At 41.3% G+C, this 20,520-nt stretch overlaps 1 protein-coding gene across 1 annotated transcript in view; it reads right to left on the bottom strand.

Moving 5' to 3' along the window:
* The window catches only part of shisa9a (shisa family member 9a), a 42,572-nt gene that overhangs the window by 6,917 nt on the left and 15,135 nt on the right, over positions 1–20,520 (bottom strand). The window contains exon 3 of the mRNA XM_068306068.1: positions 2,248–2,439. Coding sequence (XP_068162169.1) covers positions 2,248–2,439 — 192 coding nt within the window. The remainder of the gene's footprint in view (positions 1–2,247; positions 2,440–20,520) is intronic.

Below are 20,520 nucleotides of genomic sequence, written 5' to 3'. Positions count from 1 at the left end.
CAGCAAAATGGAGAAAAGTGTGTGGGAGTTTGCAGCTTTTGACTTTTTAAAAAGGTTAACTGGATTCATTCAGGAGCATGTTGCCACTGTAAAGCATTATTATGTTAAACGCTGGGCTGCACGGGTCTTCGCAGAGAAGAAGCTTGTGTTGTGAGAGCGATGAGGAGCAAATTATTAAGTTATTCAGAATGCACATTTGTAGAGATGAACTGAAAGCTATGTTTTTCGTACATGCGTGTTGCATTGTGTCGCTTGTGAGTAAAGAGACATGGCTTATAAGTATCAAGGTCCATAAAACAAGTGAATACATAATGATATCTGGTTCTCCTTCTTGTTCATGCTGTTGTGTCCATTGGTCATTGGTGTGTTTCTGGTATTAGTTGAACCTAACAATTTACAAATTTCTTCCTAACTACCTGTCTAAGAGTCTGCGACTTGTGGAAGCTTAAAGTGGATTCTTAAATACAGAATGAATGGGCTTTTGCAGATCATTATCACTCCCAACATGTGTACATTTCCCCAATGTGGGACAAACAAAGGTTTAACTTATCTTATTATATATATCTAAATAATATCTCCCAGGAAAAGGAATCATACTGTGTGAAAAAAATTGTCAGTTTTCATTTGAAGTCTAACCCGCGTTGGGTATTAATTATTGACGTGTCTGATCTTTTTGACTAGTTGTAGTGAAGCTGCTTTACTTTTTTGGAGCGACATCTTTGTGTCCTGTAATTAAACTTTTAAAAATGAGTATTTACTCAAGCGCACACATTCCTAATCGACCTGCCACAGCTATTTCTCCTGCAGTTATGGATTTCCTGCGTTTCCCCAAAATGTCATCCTCAACACTCAGAACGTGTGCTGCATTCCTCCGTTGGTTTAAACTGCGGTGGGATGAAAGGTGGGATGAAAGAACGTCACAGAGGAAGGTTTTCCAGTTGATGAACAGCTGGACGGCATGTTTTACTCAAGCTGCTCGGTCTGGTGGCTCAGTGGCATTTTGATCTAATAAAGGCGACAAACTGTGATCTTTACTTCTCCTGGGATGGGTTCCTTCTCTCCTTGTTGGATATTGGTGCAAAATGTTGGACGAGAAATCGTCCCTTTGTTGTTTAATCATCAGGGAATGAAACCGAGACGTCGTCTGATTGAGGTTTTATATAACTGAACAGTTCTCCGCAATCAAACACAGTTTTGGTAGCACAGAAAATATCTATTGCCTGATGTCTATGTTTATTCAGCCTCCTGGGAATTAGAAAACACAAAGTGTCCACTTATCACTTATTATTCATCGGTTTCTCTGTTTTCTATTTTGCTGACAATTATATAAACTGCTACCATAATTGCACAACATGTTCTTGCTTCCAGGGCACAAACAACACAAATAATAACGATAATCTATTACTGTGGAATGTATGAGGATAAGTCAGGGTGGTGTTTACATTTACAGCACATCTACACACCTTCATTTGTCATCTGAATCGAATATTTTACTTTCTGCTGCATAGCTTTCCCAAGTACAAGCACTCTCTGATTATTTTCTAGCAAAGGGCACAAATTCAGACAAATTGAGGTTTGTAACTGCAGCTGTACAGATATTTAGATGAATGTAGAGATAATACCTGGCACGACCCGGATAGGTTTTAAATCGAGCATCACATAAACAAGCTGACAGACCCACACTGAAAAATGCGATCTCAGATGAATTGAGGTTCATGAAACACGGACGCCTCTGCCAATAACATATGGGCACGGAGTAGCGATTTTAAAACAGCTGCACTGGCAACTGAGCTTATTGAATTTGATGGCAAGCATTAAGCTGTCAAACAGCTTGATAAGCAGGCGGTTTCTATTTTAAAGCATGTCCAGTTTGGTAGCCCAATCAGTGACAGCTGTCAAATCAAACCAAGACTACGACAGTTTACCCACATCGGTCTTGGGCACCTTCGGAAAAAAGAATAAAATCTGTTGCTCATTGTGTTTGGATAATGAAACCCTCGCTGCCAGCTCAGGAGCGCATCAGAACCAACTCTGCTGAGGTGACTGCTCTGACCAGAAGGAGGGAATTCCCAGGATTCCTTCCGACATTGATGCGTCCTGTCCAAACGTTGCCCCGTCAGAGCCGGCAGCGGTGGACGGTTTCAAACCAACATCACAACATCGTGTCGATTGCTCACCTCAGGCACAGAAACACCGGCTTTGCCCCTAGAAGCTGAAAGACGGCACAGAAAGTTGAGAGACACTCACCGACAGCCTTCAGGGAGGCGTACTTGTTGATATCCTTGTTTTGCTGATGCTGTTGCTGTTGTTGTTGTTGTTGTTGTTGTTGTTGCTGCTGCTGCTGTTCGTAGACGTGTGCCAGCTGGCTGAGTGCAGGATAAGGGTGCTGCTGGACCATGTTGGGTCCCGGTCCCACCATGTTGTTGATCTGACCCCCCTCTGCAGGAAAGGACACATGACAGCACAGGATTTATAATCACATTTTTTATTGGTGTGTGGTGACTTAAACATTTAGTCTAATCTTTGGAAAATATGGAAGTGATTTACAATGACGTCCATTCAATTAACGTCTATTACATCAGATTTTACCAGCCTCGACTCAGCATAACAAAACATTTTTGTAACTATTACAGTATATTTTTTTATTTATACCCATTTCTTGGGCAAACCAAAACTTTCAAAATTCCATAAATTAAAAAAAAAAATCATAAAACCATACAATTTCAAATACAACCATCTAAAAGAAATTAATAATAAAAATATATTTAAATAAACATGTAATGTTTTTACATTTTATTTGTCAAAGCTGAAGTACTCCATTCAGAATTTTTCAGTGTATGATTCACTGGATATTTTCAATTAATATTTGACTTATCTACCTAAATATAGAGGTAGATAAAAAAAAAATGTTTTTTAATCATCTGTACTTCTGAGCCATCGGTCTGGGTTTCAAGACTGGAAAATGTTTTTCAGATTTGTTGTAATGAATCTTAAACATTCTCAATTTTAGTCATAGACAGGGGAGCTATTGTAAAATCTCAAATTACTTCAGTCAGACATAAGACACCTGTAGTGTCTCCAGTGCTTCACCGTTCCAAGCCAGCAGGACAGATTGGGACATTAGAACATTAAATTAACTGGAAGAAACCAATGTAGGTAAATGCTCTGGAGTTTCCATCTGAACCTGTCACAACACGATGATTCCAAGCCGTCCATTATCTGTTTGTGTGAATGTTTGTCTTTGTCAATGTCAGTCCAGTGAAGATCTGATGGTCTATCAAGGATATAAATGAATACATCATCAAATCTGAGTGGATCCATGGAGAAGACAGATGTCCCAACGTGTTATAAAGTGTAATAAAGGGGTAGGCTTTCATGGGCAAGGTGTCTAGCATTTATATGCAATGACAAGACTGGTAAAGTGTGCATTCTCTGTTTGGAGTCTTCTTCTTCTTTCACAATTGCAGCTAATTCTGCACTTCCTGCAGAGGATGCAGAATCAGAAGGCAGACAAACTTGTCCACAAATGCACAAAAGGTTATAACGGGCACAAAAGTCAAATGAGTGTAGTAAGGAAGTGTAGCAGAAACACTCTGTCTGGCTTTAAAGCACAGCTGAATACTAAAATATGTGTGGGAATTCAGGGGACACTCCCTTCAGCATTCTTCTCTGGCTGCTTAGCAGATAATTGGAAATTCCTGTTACCAAAGGCGAAGGTATTCTTGCTAAGTGAATACATTGCGCTAAAAGCCCTAATGCCGCCACTTGATAATATGAGAAGTAAGAAAAGTTCAGAGGCAACGAATAAGAGGAAGGAATGGGAGGGAGGAATATGAAACAGGAGGGGGATGAGAATTAATAAAGGATGAAGAGAGTGAGAAAAAGTTTGAAAAATGTCTGGTAGAGAAACAAAGGAAGTGTGAGAAGCACAGAGGGAGCTTGCCAAAGTCATTTAGGCAGAAAGCACATGAAAAGAACAAAGATGGGTAGTAGCCTGAAGATGGGTCGTCTCAACACGGGGCTTTTAGAGCAAACTCTTCCTCCCCTTCTCCTCCTCTTTTCAGTCCAGTGAAATGTGCTGATACAGATGACCTGGTGGTGCTTCACAGAAAATAGACGGGGCCATTGTGTGACCACAACCAGAGAGATATGGATTTCCTCCACCTTTTTTTCTCATCCCAGCGGTGCTTTACTGAGCTGTGAGGTGTGCCCAATGGCCTCAAACCTGCACAGCTCCGTCAAGGCAAAACGAGGGTGTTGTTTTTATTAATCACTTAACCCTGACACCAACTCAAACTGCACACTCACGGACTTTCACATACTCACGTAAAGTGAGAGTAGTCTAACTGAAGGAGTTTTGGACTGAAAAGCAGCAACACAATGAAGACAAGGCTTCTCCATCTTTTTAACTATTTTTGTGTACAAGAAAATGGCTACAGGCTAGGGGCGAGAGGCAGGGTAAACCCCAAATAAGACAACAGCTCATCACTGGGCCACACAAAAGACAAACAATCACTCGTGCACACACTCACAGAAAATTTGGTACAGACCAGTTTACCTAAGTTTCAGGTTTTTGGAGGTGGGAGGAAGCCATGGAACCCCGGATAGACCCACACAGACACGGGGAGAACATACAAACTACTAACAGGAAGGAATCGAACCCGGAAACATCTTGCTGTGAGACAGCACTCTCCACTGTACCACCGTGCTGCCTGACAAAGCTTCGTATTGAGCTGAAATATCTTCAAGTATGGAAGGCATATATTACACATATGTAGATGATGAGTTAATAGTATGACATTAATTCTGGTCCCGATGAAAGGTGGTCTTTCTGCAGCTTTCTTTTACAGAGGGGGCCAGAGTGGCTAACACGAGGTCACCAATCTTCTCATTTCATAATGTATTTTGCATGGTCTGCATGGTGGGCATGCACAATTACAAAATCTCCTATTCTGTCAGTGCATCTCATTCTCTCAAGGAACTATGACACAAACTGATCTGCAGCAACCCCATAAACAGTGATGAATATGGAAGCAGAAAATTCTAAAATCCATGTTCACAAAGCGATCACCATACTGTAAAGTACGTATTCATTCTACGTAAACGCTTTATTTAATAGCGAGACAGTTTACATAACAGCTAAACTATGAGCCATTTTGCATTAATGTGGATTTGTCAGCTCTGAAAAGCTGACAAATGAAGTTGTAAATCAACATGTAGCTGAAAGAGCATCTGGCAAACTCTAGATTAGCAGAGCGACTGGAAACAGTTAGCCTGGCTCTGTCAGAACACCATTAATTAACATGTTTTCCTCAATTTTTCTAAATTCCATTCATTTGTTATCCCTTCACAAATGAAATAACAGCAGCTGTATCAGCAGTATGTTGGTCAGTCCTTCCAGGATCATTCCTAATCCAAAGCGTAACTCAAACTGTCAGACATCAGCCTCACCAAACTCCATCATTTCATGTTCAGATGGATTTCTGGATCAGAGAGAACCCATGCAGACACGGGGAGAACATGCAAACTGGAAACCGAAACCGCCCTCCACCTCTGTTTGCTGAAGAAATTACAATTATCTCGTGCTCATAGAGCCACGGTTAGCTATCTTCAAGTACGCCGTTCATAATAATGTCAAACATGATGGAAATTTGAGATGAAATAGAGACAAAAATGGATCCAAATGCTCCGCGTCTTCCTGCCTGTCGTTGAATTGTCCTACTTTCCTCGGCTCCGGGATCCGTCTTTGCAAAAACCTCTAAACCCCTGATAAAAAAATCTCACACACTCACACAGATCCAACATTTCTCCTCTCACAATGTGAACCCATCACCAGTATGACTGGCAGCCGTAACCACGATGCCCGTCTGGATGATGACAGGGGTGCAGTGTCCGCTGCTGCGGTCACAACACCTCACCAAGAAGAATCAAAACACGCCACCTAAGGTCACCTCAGTCGTTTCAAAGTCCAGCAGCAGCCAGTTGTCATTTCTGCCGTTGGAGTATTTCACCAATTTTCAGGCATCAGTGAAGCACAAAGAAAGTAGAAACAAATTAAATACAGTCATGAATCTGTTCAGCATTTAACGACAATCACAACCCCTTCACACAGAGAAAACAAGAAAAACAAAACTTAAAACCACAACAAAATCACGACCATGCTTCTCTAAATCCTAATTTAAAAAGAAATCAACTGACTTATTTTCAACAAAGCCTCTTTAAGATCACCGACACATAAAACTCCAACAGCAGCAGGAGAACAATGATAGCAGAGTCAACTAATATTCGATCCAATGAATTCAATCAAGAAAGAAAAAAAAAGGAATCTGTGGAACTTAATCAGCCTAAGGAGAGAGATTGATCAGCAAAGCTTAATAGATGATTGGACAGATGACGGTTATATGAAGTGTTGCGTGAAAATTCAGGAAGTCAGCAAAAGTTATAGGTTTAATCATGTTGGTCATTACTCCGTCTGAAAACTGAAAGGTTGAGCTAAAGGTTCAGAAGGTACGTCACATAATGGACTGCCTAGACCAGGGGTCGCCAACGCATCGATCACGATCAATGTGTCGAATCGATCCGGATCAATGTTTCGATCGCTGGGAAGGTGAGAGACAAAGATACCTTACGCGCATCCCATTGGCTGACAGCATCCAGAAGTGCGCTGCGTTCCGAAACTCACAGAACACAGCGCACTTCCGTGTATTAAAGATACACCTAAAAGCGCATTAAACAATCTATATGTGGGAACAGGTAATACAGATAGAAAGTGGTTTCATATCAGTATGGGGAGGGTTCATAAATGTTATAAATTACCGTAAATAATAAAATAAATAGTTTTTCGTTATATTACGGAATTTTGTTTTTTGCGGGTGGTCCCGGAATGCATTAACAAGGTATTACTGTGTTTTCTATATTTATATAAGCATGCCAACAAATGAGAGTGAAGTGTGTCTTGTTCCAGTGGCAATGTTACGATATGATGGTCTATTGTTCTGATGCCTGATTGGCTGAATTAGAATTCTAATAAAACCTTGTCCAATGGAGGGTTACAATAATCAAGGAAGCAACTTGTGTCACTGCTGGCACTTCACTCTTAATTATTCTTGTAAAGACTGGGATAACAGTCATACCATATTAAAAATTCACCCGTCAATGTACTTCTTGGACCAGCTGCTTCGGCCAGAATGAGTCATTATTGTAGAACCGGTTTTCAAAGGTGCTTAAAGTTTTATCAAGTGTTTGTCTTCACAGGTTGACAAATCAGTGAAAAGTGAGGAGATATACCATGAGTACCTCCTCTACAACAACGTCCTCATTCATTAATGACGAGTGATGACAACTGGTGCTGAGGCTGCTTTGGTGTTTGTACTGGGGGTATAACAGGTTACAGATGGCAATCCTTAAGACTAAACGCCTTAAATCATGTTTTATGAGTGCACACACATTTCAAATGAAAGATTTAAAAGACCTTAAAAACCCCTGATGAAATTTTGATTACCTTTTCTCAAAGGTCCCTCAGCAACTTCAAAATTAAAGACTGATTTCTGGATGATTGGGATTCCTAATTTAGTCATCTTGCTGTCCTCCACCAACAGCCTCACACTCTCACAGGAAAGTAAAATTGTTGAGTGGATGTGGAGGAGTCAGCTGTTCAGGGTTCTATTGAAAACATTTATTGTTGTGTATGCAATTCACCATTAGAAAAGTAGCCAAAACTGCATACAGCCACATTAATTTAAATGAGGCCGTAATGACTCAGCAGGACGTGTCGTTGTTGGGCCACAGTAATGATGCACTGATGCGTTTCCACCCCAAATATTTCTCACTTTCTTTAGAATCTTTAGGCAATAATTCTCCATGCTGTGGAATCATTTATTTATTAAATTTCTCTCTTTCCTTGTAGTCAAATGTGGTCTCAATAAAATGCACTTTCTGTTGCTACACATAAAGGTGAAAGTTGAATTTCAAAATAATTATGTACCGTAATTGTGTTGCTTTGCAGCTCTAGATCAAAAATCAAGACAGAAGTAGTGTCATGAGAGGTTTATTCACTGTTGAACCACAACTATCAGTGTAAAGTTGTCTGAAGTGATTCAAACAGAAATGTCCACTGAAGAGTAAAGTTTTAGTATTGAAACGTGTTCCATTTGTCTTTGCTGGAGTCGAGTCGTGGAAATTTCATTTGAGATAATAAACACCCATCAACTATAATGTTATGACCACAGGACATGTGAACATCAGAGCAACGGAAGAAGGTGTGCTGGTCTGAAGAATCAAGAATTCAACAACAGATTTGAAGTGTTAATTTTCCCTCCAGTTCTCAATCTTAAAAGAATTCAGGCTTAAAGGATCTTCTGCAAACACGTTCATGCCTGATACCACAGCACACCTTCAGAGGTCTTGTGGAGTCCATGACTCAATGGAACGGGACTGCTTTGGCAGCAAAACGGTGACCTACATAGTATTAGGCAGGCGGACATGTCATAGCTAATCGGATAAAAAGTTCGGTCTGATTCCAAATATTTTAATGCAAAAAATGTTTCTAATGAATCTTAGATGGGGAATCAAGGTCCCTTTGGCTGACACACTTTGGCTCTTCAACAAGTTCATGCAGTCCTTGTGCGTTTAGGATCAAAACCTTTGGAGGCTAATGTAGAGACATGATGCTGGACATTTTAATTTTGATGGCTTTCATAGTTCTAGCCAAAAAAATTGAGCTTCAATCAGGTACACATCTGTGATGTCATTTCAAATGAAACATCCAAGCAAACACATTTGTATTTTTATCACCTCAGGAAAAAGCTGGAAAAAACGTTTTCATCTCACAAACCAAACATTGACTGTGAAGTGATTAAAAGGAAAGTATTGGCATACAAAGGGGTAAAAGTAATATTTCTTTCTGCTTGTGGAAAAGTTTTACTCAATAAATGTTGGTTTTGTTGGTTTTGAACATGCAGAAACTCTCAGAACAGTGTTATTATTTTACTACTGCAGTAGGGAATGTTTATAATTGAATCTATCCAGGTACTCTCCTCTTCCTCAGGCAGTTGTTTTCCACATCACAACATATTGAATGACTGCAAAAAGATTTGTGAAAGTCAGTTATTCTGAACTCCCTCAAATCTGTGAATTTCACAAGAAGGACATTTGGCTTTAGTGAGATCACTACTGTCCAATAGGGTAATATGAAAGATTTATCACTTCCTGTATATGATCACAATGTTTAAAAGGTGTATTCAAAAATTGGAAATTTTTCGGTGATAAATCATCTCAATGTTCTACTTGAAGAATTGTGGGTAACTAATGCAAAATTTGAAATAAGATGTTTGTTTGAATTCAACCTGAGGGCTGAAGACATGAGAATGTCCGGATTACAGTTAGTGTGACTGTACTGATGAGACAGCATGTGGGTGATGAGCTTATGACCGCCAGGTAGCAGACAGTCAGCGACGCACAACATGAGTGTGCACTACATAAACCTGCAGCGGCTGAGCCGTATGGAAACAGAATGATTTCAAAGCTGAGCTTTCTCCCTCGTGGGAAAACCAACATCCAACACTGAGCCGAAAGGCAATCTTTCTGGGTAGGAACGGGATCTGGGCTTTTGTCGTGTCCCAGACAAGAATCCATTCTGGTGGAAACAGGCAGACGGCACAGTCAGCTGTGTCCCTTGATGTGTCCTGCATAGCTGTGAGCCCAAAGGAAAATGAAGAAAAAACATGGAGAGACATCAATAGAAAGCCAGAGCACATGCATGTAGGAGTAATTCCATCTCATGCTTGGCCTGACTCCATTGCTACTGGCTGTACAGTATAATTTTGCTGCTCTTTTGATTTGCCACTGAAAATTATAAGCAGCTGACTCATCTATTATTCTTTTTCCCTCATCACTCTGCAAATGAATGAATCCTCCTTTTTTTTTTTTTTTTTTAGCTGCAAAAGTACCTGTGTCATTTCTCAAGCTCTATTCCATCTCTCCCTTCCTCTCCCTCTTCATGGCAGTGGTATTCTCTCGTGTTGTATTTGCTCTGCAGCGCACGGCGAGTTCACATTGTCCCGCAGTCACCCGCGCCCACATATCAACAGGCAGACTGGCTGTACTGTACTGAAAAAGTCATTGTTATGCAACCTGTGTTACGCTTCCTGCTGCTCTGGAAGTCTGCCTGTTCATCTCCCTCCACTTATTCTTCATGTGTCTGCTTGCCTCCTCTTGATTTGTTCTAGGTCACATCCTTACAGTTCTGTCAGGTGTTGTGCATGTTTCATTGAACGGCTCTCTGTATATTTGTGCAAAGGGCAATTTTATGCGCTGTTTATTCTGTAAATAAACCCTTAAACTGAAAGTTGGGATGTGAAAAGCAACATCTATGTGATATCAGTCTTAATGACCATTCCAAGGAAATACATCATGATAGTAACAATGGGAAATCACTCATGTCTTTAGCTGTCTCTGTATTTATGCAGCATTAACAGCTCTTGGGGCGACACAGTGGCGTATTGGGTAGCGCTGTCGTCTCACAGCAAGAAGGTTCCAGGTTTGATTCCTTTTTGTGTGAAGTTTGCATGTTCTCCCAGTGTCTTTGTGGGTTCTCTCCAGGTTACCCAGCTTCCTCCTATCTACAAAAACATGCAGCTTAGGTGAACTGGTCACACCAAATTATCCATTGGTGTGAGGGTGCATGGTTGTTTGCCTTTCATGTGGTCATGGGGTGTACCCCACCTTTTCCCCATAGGCAACTGACCTATCCTTTCACCCTTCTGTGACAGTGCGCATACATACTTGTGCATGCTATGTCTCTGCCTGTGTGTGTTGAGTCACAATGACATTGGTAAGCAGGTTATATGTGAGCCTGTGTCGGGTGGGAGTGGAGGGTGTCATCTTTATTTTCCCTCCTGTCTGCTCAGGGTGCCCTAAGAAATCTTGCATCTGTCTTGACCTCACCCCCATGGCCTGTATCTTTCTCCTGCAGCATGGCAGACAGCAAAGATCACAGAAACCTCACCGTGCAACCGCTGAGCTCACAGGATTTTTGTTGAGTGTAAAATCCCCTTTGTGTGGAGGTAGCTAAGGTGATGGAGTTCACGTGGGGGCCCTCAGCAAAGGGGTAAGGCATCATATCTACATACATGGTGGACATGGGTGACAAATGCATTTAATTATTGTATAAATAACCAAAAAAACAACAACACAAAGTTTACTACATTTGCCTGAGAGTGAGAGAAGAACAGATGTCCAGGGCTGCATGGGTCTTGCTACCTGCTGACACTGCCAGCAGTGGGAGGCAAGTTTGAAGTAAAAGGACCAGTGAGCTAACAGATAGAAACTATTTGACACCAAAGCTCAGTATCTGAAAGAGGGCCAGCTTTATGACAGCCAAGGAAACAGCATGCTACTCATAAAGGTGCTTCAAAAGTCACCGAGTAGTCTGCTTTAAAACATTGACACCCAACCAGGGATACAGGTACTTCTGCAGTTGCCATGGTTATGTTTAAAGGATGTGGAATGATCCTAGCAATTTTAAAAAAGAAGAAACTTTGATTATAAAAACTAAATATAACTTCAACCTGAACACAGAATGCATAAAACTTGTTAAACTTAACATATTGGAAATTATAGTAGATCTAAATGTTAAGTTAAAAATTAAGGTAAGGGGTTAGAATGGCTACTAAATACATAAAAGATGAGCAGACAAAAAGGAAATTATTGATAACTAATGAAATACTAAAAGTATTCATGGTAAATGGTAAAATTAGTGCGATGCAAAGACTGACATGTCTTTAGGTTCTCCTACTGTGCAGAGTCACGTTGCACTTTTGATGGACTTGTTCTTCCGTTCTCACATAAAACATATTCCTAGGACTGCATTCTCTCACCTCTGTAATGTAAAAATCAGGCACATATCAGCCCAAAATGATGCAGAAAAGGTAGTCCATTCATTTGTTAATTCCAGGCTGGCTTACTGCAATTTATTTGCTCCAACAACTCTATTAAACATGTTTTGTTCTAACAGGATCCGGATTGAGAGATCACATTTCCCCCTGTGCTGCATTGGCTACCTGTTAAAGCACCAAGAGAATTTAAAATCCTTCTTACTTTTAACACCCTCTTCAGTCAGGCCCTACCATACCTTGAAGAGCTCATTGTGCCATATTACGCCACTAGAATTCTACGGTCCCAGAGTGCTGGTCTGCTGTTGTTTCCAAACATCTCGAAAAGCAGACTATAGCGAAGAAACTTCTGTTACCGAGGTCCTTCATTGTGGAATCAACTTCCTGATTTGGTACATGAGGCAGACACCATCAGAGTAGAAAAAGACTTTCTTTTTTAATAAAGAATATAGCTATGCTATTATAGGCCTACACTGCCAGGGGAACCTCCCATGATACATTGAGCTGCTGCCTCTACATCTCTATATTCACATTTCATAAATGCATCACTCTCTCCCAGCTCTCTCTGTTTGAGTCTCTCCCCTCTCTGCCATTGTCTCACTGTCTTTGTACTTCGGTCTGTCTCCCTCTCTGTCTCTCTGTCTCTCCACTCAACCGCTCAAGGCAGATGACCGCCCACTGAGTCTTGGGTTCTGCTCAAGGTTTCTGCCTGTTAAAAGGAATACACTCCTTGCCTTCGTTGCCTAAGTACTTGCTCGTCTGGGACAAGTCCGGTTCTTTCTTTCCCTTCCGGTCTCTCCTTGCTCTACGTGGAAAGTTCCTTGAGATAACTTTTTTGTTATGATCTGGTGCTATGTGAATAAAAATAAATTAAACTAAATTGAATAGCCTGGTTAGAGCTCAATAACATGGCAGAAACAATTTCTGTAACATATTTTTTGATGTGTTCATAGAGATTGGCTCATCTGTTAATACTGAGAAGCAGGGATTATGAACTCTGCTGCTAAATCCACTGGGGGTGATTGTCTTGTATTCGGCCCCAGCATTGATTTATCTGCCTGACAATATTGCCTTTAGCACTTGAATGTACATGGCTATGAATAATATATTTCATATAGCTTAGCCTTCAGACGGCCGTATGCACAAAACTGAGCGATCAACATTATAGTGTCAGATCATCAGCCTTATATATGGCCTTGTTTCCCAAACATTGTTCATCTCATTATCATCACCATATGTTGCTCGCTGTCTTCGCTCATTAGTGCACGAGTACAATCCCATTTAAGAGATGGTGGGAGGGAGCGCAGAAGGGGGCATGGTGGAGTGTCACGAAATGCTCAAGAGATATAGAGAAATGTGTGCAGCCAACTCTATTCCATCACATATCAGTAATTCCCATGAGGGTTGGACATTAAACAGATAGGAGTGAGATTCAGAGACACTGTGTTATTGAAAAGTCTCTGATGGAAAATGGCGACAGGAAATGATAGCAGGGAGAATAGCTTATCTAGCCTTAATTGTTCCTCCCTGAGCCTTTGAAAGCACAATGACTTCCGCTACACCCTTTTATGATTAGAGCCTTCCGTCATACCTTCTTCATCTTGAAGTGCTATTGATTTCTATTGTTCCTTTTATTTCTTTTCTATTCTTAGTGGAGCTTTTGCAGCAAGATCCCGCAGCACTCACCCTTTTTACGTTGCCTTGTCACAGAACAATACATTGACTCTAGTCTCCCTGGGCATTGTTAAAATGTCGCTGAATCAATAGTAAGATATCACTCTGATATCTACAAAGCTGTTTGAGCTGGAAATATCTCATTTCAAGGAAGTTGTGTTTAAAGGTAGGATATGTGTGAATAAAATGAGTGTGAAGGCGATTCTGAAGAAGACTATCACTCATCAAGACACCTCCATTGAATGTGTTCCATTATTTTCCCATCATAGTGCTTCTGACATATTATGTTCAGTAGGACAGTTGTCTGGGACTTTTAATCCTCATCCAACTTCCAAACCGCAGCAGATGGGGCCAACCATTTGTAACAGCACAAAATGTGTCATTACAACTGACTTCACACCCTCATTTGAAAAGGAGATAATCTACCTTGTGGCATCTCCACTGCATGAACGGATGGAAACAACTCACACATGAAGGGCATCTGTGCAAATGAAATGCAAAAAATCACCTCTAGATAACAAGGCCTGTTTATCAGACCTTTAAAACCATAAGTCCTCTGTGCCACTGAGTGCTGACAGATGTGTGGGAGAAAACAGAATGTGGAAAATGTTGTTTGGAAGGAAACACTGTGGAATACTCTCTAATAACTACCGTATGAACAATAACTCAAACTCGACACTGGTCTTGTCTCTTATTGTGCACCTGTTGTCTGAGCTTTAATAAATACATGCTGGCATAACAGATAACCAATAGCAACATCCACAGAAAAGGAAGAAGTCAACGAGGTGCAGGACGGGATGGGCTTGACATTTTGATATATGGGTGTGCAACAAACCACATATGGCTGTGAAAAGCATCTAGTAGCAGTTTCCAACTAATTCAAAGAAAATCACCAAATACATATGTCCCTCAATAAATAAAGAAATCTTTTAATAATCCCCATAGTAGACTGGGGCAACAGCACCAGATCTTGAACAGATGACATTACATGGAAGGTAAATTTTCTTTTATTGTTTGTAGCCATTTTAAAACATCACCCAAGCTACCAGCGCCGCAAAGCCGATGACAAAAAGCAGATAAATATAAACTTACATTACAAAAGCACATGATTGGTGGACAGGAGTCCATGTTGATTATGACGACAGAACACCAATCTATGAAACACTAACTTCTGGACTCATCGTTTCCTCAACGATCTTCTGTCCCTACAACAGAATGATGTCTCTATTTCCTGAAACCTCCTCCTTAAAGAACATTTAATTTTCTCCTTCCTGATTTGATTACTGTCCCGCTCCCTTGACTTCCTGGGCTGTACCGTTTCCTCTCATCCAGGGTTATGAGTCAGTGTTGGGTTTGCACTCCATTGTCGGGAACAAACATGCTGCTGGGGTCAAAGCGAGACGGGCAGTTTGGGAAGGAAGAAGTGGAGAGAGGGTGATGATGATGATGATGTGTGTCTTCATGTGGGGGGGTGACACCTCTGACAGCACATCAGCAGCACTGACCCAGATATCAGAGAGACAGGGAGGACACTGCCTCCCAAAATAGTTATGACAGTAAGTAATGTCAAGTAAAACAAAAGAGGTTTAAAGGTTGGTGACCATATCAGAGCATCAACACTCAGTCAGGGAAAATACTCAATTAGGGAAGGAATTCTAAAAGTCCATTTATGCACTAAAGCAGCAATGCAGATTAACAGAGCCCTTCGTATGGCTTCTGTAACTTCTCCTCTGTTTTAGACAAGAGTATGAATACAAATGAAAAAGTGAAATTTGACAACACCATCGTGGATGAGGGCAAAGGAGCTATAGTTGAAGCAAGGCACACACAATGACGGTTCAGGTGAGGCTGAAACCCAAAATAAATGTCCTCAAACCTCCTACAACTCCGTCAACACCCCAAAACCCACCAAAGAGGGCCCCATCTAATTACCATATGACAGCTTGGATGATGTGGATGCCCCTTCAAGAGAAATTTCCAGGAGGTGAGAGATAAACGCAAAACCTCCATACAATAAAAATAAATAAAAATCTGCTTTAGAATGTGTGCTAAGAATAAGCATTGGTCACACCAGATGACCTCTTTGCTTGAGAGGTTTTTTTCCACCAATGGGTGCAGCAGTCAAAAGCTGCATCACCGCCAGGTTCACACAGATGGAGGATATTTACAACCTTAATGTTTTTTTATGTTATCCTGAGAGAAAATGACAAAGACACTTATATCTGTAAGGCTTGAGACGCAATGTGTAAAAAAAATGTGGATGGCAATGATGTGGAGGAGATGGGGGAGAAATGCAGAATATTTAGCAATGGAAAACATGACCTGCTAATAACTGATTTTTACTGGAGGTTAAATAGAAATATTAGCCTCAGCTCAATCCAGCAACTTTCATTATAACAGCGTACAAGCTGAAGGCAGGATTATGATAACTGATAGTTTAATTCAGTGTGACCTTACAATGCATTCCCTCACGGTCTTTGACCCTCAGCCTCCTCTACTGGCTCAACTGAGGAGAAGCTTTATGTTTAAAAGATTTAGTCTGCTGCACCTGCCCCATGGGCCGAATCCCTGGCAGGTTTAAGTGTTAGAGCACAGCTGTGAGGGGCTTTTCTTAGACTGCAAAGGCAAGACAGGGCAGTGGCCAGATTTTTGCTCCTTGTTCCCTCAGCAGAAAGCCGGCCAACAGGGGCAGGAGCAGAGATGGATAACACAAACCGCTGAGTTCAGGCAAATCCAGGATGTTGGAGGCTGCTGCTTTGTGTGTATGCAGCTCACGTGGCATCAGAACAGTCAAATCAGTCACACATCGCAATTAACAAGATTCTGTGTCTGGTGAACAAGGAAATGGCTTCTAGTTGTTTGTCTGCAATTCAAATAAGCCCTCGTTACTCATTTTAAAGAATTAGCTAAAGGTCTGATAACAGGATGGATTGATAACTTTAAAATAATTGAAAGTTCCCTCAACAAATGTCATGTAAAGACAATCATTTCCTCTCATGCTACCTGTACCCTCCTTTGCAGAATCTACCAGACAACACAGACAAGGATGGAGTGCGTCGAATAGTCTTGCATTCTGCACGTCTCTCCATCTGCAAGGTTCAATATCTGTGTGACGCTCCTCTCCTCCTCCAGCTAAACCAGGGTGACGCTGCCTTCTGTTTGCTCATTGAGGGTAATCTGATAAGAGGTTTTTGACTCTGCAAAGCCTTGCTCGTCTTTAATATCAGCCTGCGATGTTTTTGTGTGTGTTTGTGTGTGCTCCTCGCTGAGTGATGAAAGTATAATTTGCTTTAATTGAACATGATTAGGTGTTTTATTATGGATATGACATTGGTTTACTGATGGGGAGGAATTCTGCTGCAGCACCAGATTGTGAGAGCCTCGGTGTCTCTCTCCATCTCTGCCTCTGCGTTTCCACCATATGCCAGCCTGCTATCAGCACACAGTCAATACACTCTTATCTGTGAGCCTGTTTCACTTTGCATACCTGTTTATATGCATTTTTGGTTTTCTCTGTGCCACTCGCTCAAACCCTTACTCTTCCATCTATTGTCGTGACACCTCCCAAATCTTTACCTACCTGTCTCTCTCCCGAGTTCAACGACAAAGCAAGTCAGTGTACCCCCCCCCCCATCATTACTCAAACACATTTACCAGAGGCTATCGGACACCTTTCCCCTGCTTCCCTCCAGCTCATGACAGATGTAAAATTTGAGGGGGGAGGGAAATCCTTTCAGCAACCTCAGCTTGGCCCTGAGGGATCTTGGCGCTGAGAAGGGCAGATTAGCCTGTGACTGATTCCCAAACTCTATCGCAGGTCCTGTCTCCTCATCCACATGGATGCCCTGCTAACATTCTATTATTAGGGTACATACTAAATTTGGTGCTTATTGATGGCCCATGCAGCAACAAATGACTCGAGCGAGACATCCATACTCCCTCAGTGAGTTAAGGATGCAAGCTAAAAAAGCTGAGGGGAGAGAAAAGTAGGTTACCGAAGAAAGGCCGTCTGCCTTACACCATTAGTAAGAAGGGGAACACTGGCAGGATACAAAGTACATTCAGTCTGAGTGTCCTCCGTTGTGTCTCGTGTGTGTGAATGTGCCTGTGTGTCACTGTGTGAAAGACGGTGGCAGAAAGGATTGCGCAAACAATAACAAAAACAACATACATGGATGCATGAACAGTGCATTTATTGTATGATTGCACGTTTTATTGTGCATGAATCAATGCATGCAACAATGCACCTTCTCACATGGATGCCCACTTGTGCAACAGTTTATAGAACCATTTATTTTCATGCATTCATGCCGCATGTTATGCGATAATATTCATGTGAAGGTCGATGCAAAACAATGGTCATGCAGAGTGTGAGTGTAACCGTCAGCTCTTCTGCACCACTCCGTGACTTGGCAACAGGGAGTGTGAGGGAACCAGTGTGAGCAGACAAAGACGCTGTCTGATGAATGCTCTAGAGCAGGGAGGCAGGCAGGCGAAAGATGGATCCTGTGCTCCAGCATGAAGGTAAAAAGTGGGTCATAAGGAAATCCCCATATGGACAAACCCACTTCACACCCTACCCCACAGGGCTCTGGCTGCAAGGCTAGCAGCTCCCTTAAACAAACCCCAAGCACAAAGCCGGATGGATGGAGGGGAAAAAAACTGTGCCAGTGATACAGATTGCCTTATAGTTATAGCAATACAAGTTGTTCTTGAATCTGTTAGTGTTAATACATCATTGGCATTTTCCTGAAATATACCAGAATGTTGTGAATAGGCCTCTTTAGAGCATCCCCCAAACCATACTTTGCATTTTGAGATGTTTCAGTAATCTACCATGAATGATGTGAGCGACAACTGAAGATCACAGTTCTGATATTTTACTGTATATCACAAGAATTGATGGAGAAATAATTCTGCATGACAGATAAAGCACAGTCAAAACTTTCGCTTCTCCTCCACGCAAAGGGCTTAGCGTCGACCTATGAGGAGGGTAAAAAAAACCCAAACAAAGGCCAAGACATGGTGCTCCTTGTGGAAAAGAAGCCTGACTCAGAGTCTGTCCTGCTTCAGATTTCAGCTTAAGTGTCATACAAGCCTTCATCGTCTCTCTTCCCTTCTCTGAGGATAGTCTTTCTCTGACACTTTCGCACACTTGCTCTTTGCTGATTTTTCAAGTGAATAAAATTCTAAAATCTTGCTGGCTAGTGAAGAATCATTTGATTGGTTTGACAAAGTCATTCCGGATATCAAGCACATAGTGAGAGGGCAGGATGGATCCCTGGTAGAGATGAAACCATAAGACTAGTAGGTGTCAGCATACTGTCTCTGTTGCTGCTGGCCTCTACTACCCTCGCTGTTTTGCTTCCACTGGCTGATGAAGATGATGACTCACATTCAGAGTTACGTGAGTCCTTTATTTTGAAAACCATTGCATGGTAGTGTTTATGCCTCATGCATCCCTCTCATAATGCATTACACACACACTGACTCATCTGCTGACATGAGAGGAAAGAGGTACATCAGAGAAATCTTGACCGCGTGTGAGGAAAGGAGTCATCTGCATTTTCATGAAAAGTTGCATAACTTTTCAGGGCACTTCTATTTTTAATCGACTTTATGATGTGAGCAATTTTTAACAGCACCCCTGATGAAACTGAATGTTGGTTTAGACACACATCAGACCACCTGATGAAGGTATGATGATGCAAAGAGAAGAAATCTTCATCAGGTTTCAAATGACAAGAGATGTTGTAGGCTGATGATGATGAACAAGAGTCACCAACATTCCACATTAAATTCAAGTTAACTAAAAGTTTTAGATCTAGAGGAACAACTATTTGTACCTTTGAATTACTAGGGGTAGATACTACAAAAATATTTCTGCCTTGAAACTAATATTAAAGGTTGACATCACCTCACACACATTCTAGTTACATGCAAACTATGTAAATCGGAGCTAACAGAATACTTTCGGGCAAGCTGTGAGATAAAGAGCTCACTAGGAGCTCATTGTGACAAAAAATGATCTCAGTCTGGATTCGAGAAACAATTGGGACGTGAACACTGAAGAAATTTCCATGCATAATTTCTGCACATGCATAATGTGAATAATCTGTCTTTGTCTTTAGTATTGCCTCTTGCTGCTGTTCTCTCTTTCGTATGCACACAGACACACACACACACACACCAAACACACGGACATGCACACTTGTGTAGCCACCGTCTCATACTCGTGTCTCCCCAAATGAACTAAATCTAAACTGTTTAATTATGAGATTCATCGCTGTTAGCACCTGTTAGGTAATTAATGCCAATCACTGCCTTCTGGGGAGGAAAATTATCCTCCATAAAAACAGTTTACCTAGCATCATTCCCCATCTCTCTCTCTCCTCTCTTGTTTCCTCCTTCTTCTGTCTCTCCAGTGTTTATCACCTTGTGTGGCCTATGCCTGCTGTTAGCAAATCATCCCAGAAAATAAATAAGCTCTGCTATAAATACATTTCATAGCAATGGACACGCTGGTGGATTAAGCAGCACTGGACGTTCAGTCACCACAGATGGGTAGACACCGTGGAAGTGAGGACGTGGTCATGGAGACACATGAAGATGGACACAAACATAAAGCAAATTATCATTTAGGGCTGAGCTGACAATGGGATGGCGATAGGGTGTTGGTTGTGTAACAGTTTCATGATTACATTTTGATCCAACAAATATTATTCTGTAAGATTTGTGAATGTGTAGCTGTGGAGCAAATTAGAGGATCAGCCTCTGTTTGATTTTGTTCTCAGAAGCGATATTGATCCGTGTCAACCAGGTAGCACATGTGCAATGTAAACACAAGTATTTCTGAAGATAAATATCATAATCTTCTTTCCAAATACCAGTTTGTGTAATCTGCAGATTGAGTCATTTCTGGCAAATAAATAGGCTATTAAAGTTGTTTTATTTT

The sequence above is a fragment of the Antennarius striatus genome, chromosome 21 (genome assembly GCF_040054535.1).
Source record: "Antennarius striatus isolate MH-2024 chromosome 21, ASM4005453v1, whole genome shotgun sequence".
In the NCBI taxonomy this organism is placed as follows: domain Eukaryota; kingdom Metazoa; phylum Chordata; class Actinopteri; order Lophiiformes; family Antennariidae; genus Antennarius; species Antennarius striatus.
The sequence above is the reverse complement of the archived record's forward strand: the minus strand, read 5'-3'. Positions and strand labels throughout refer to the sequence as shown.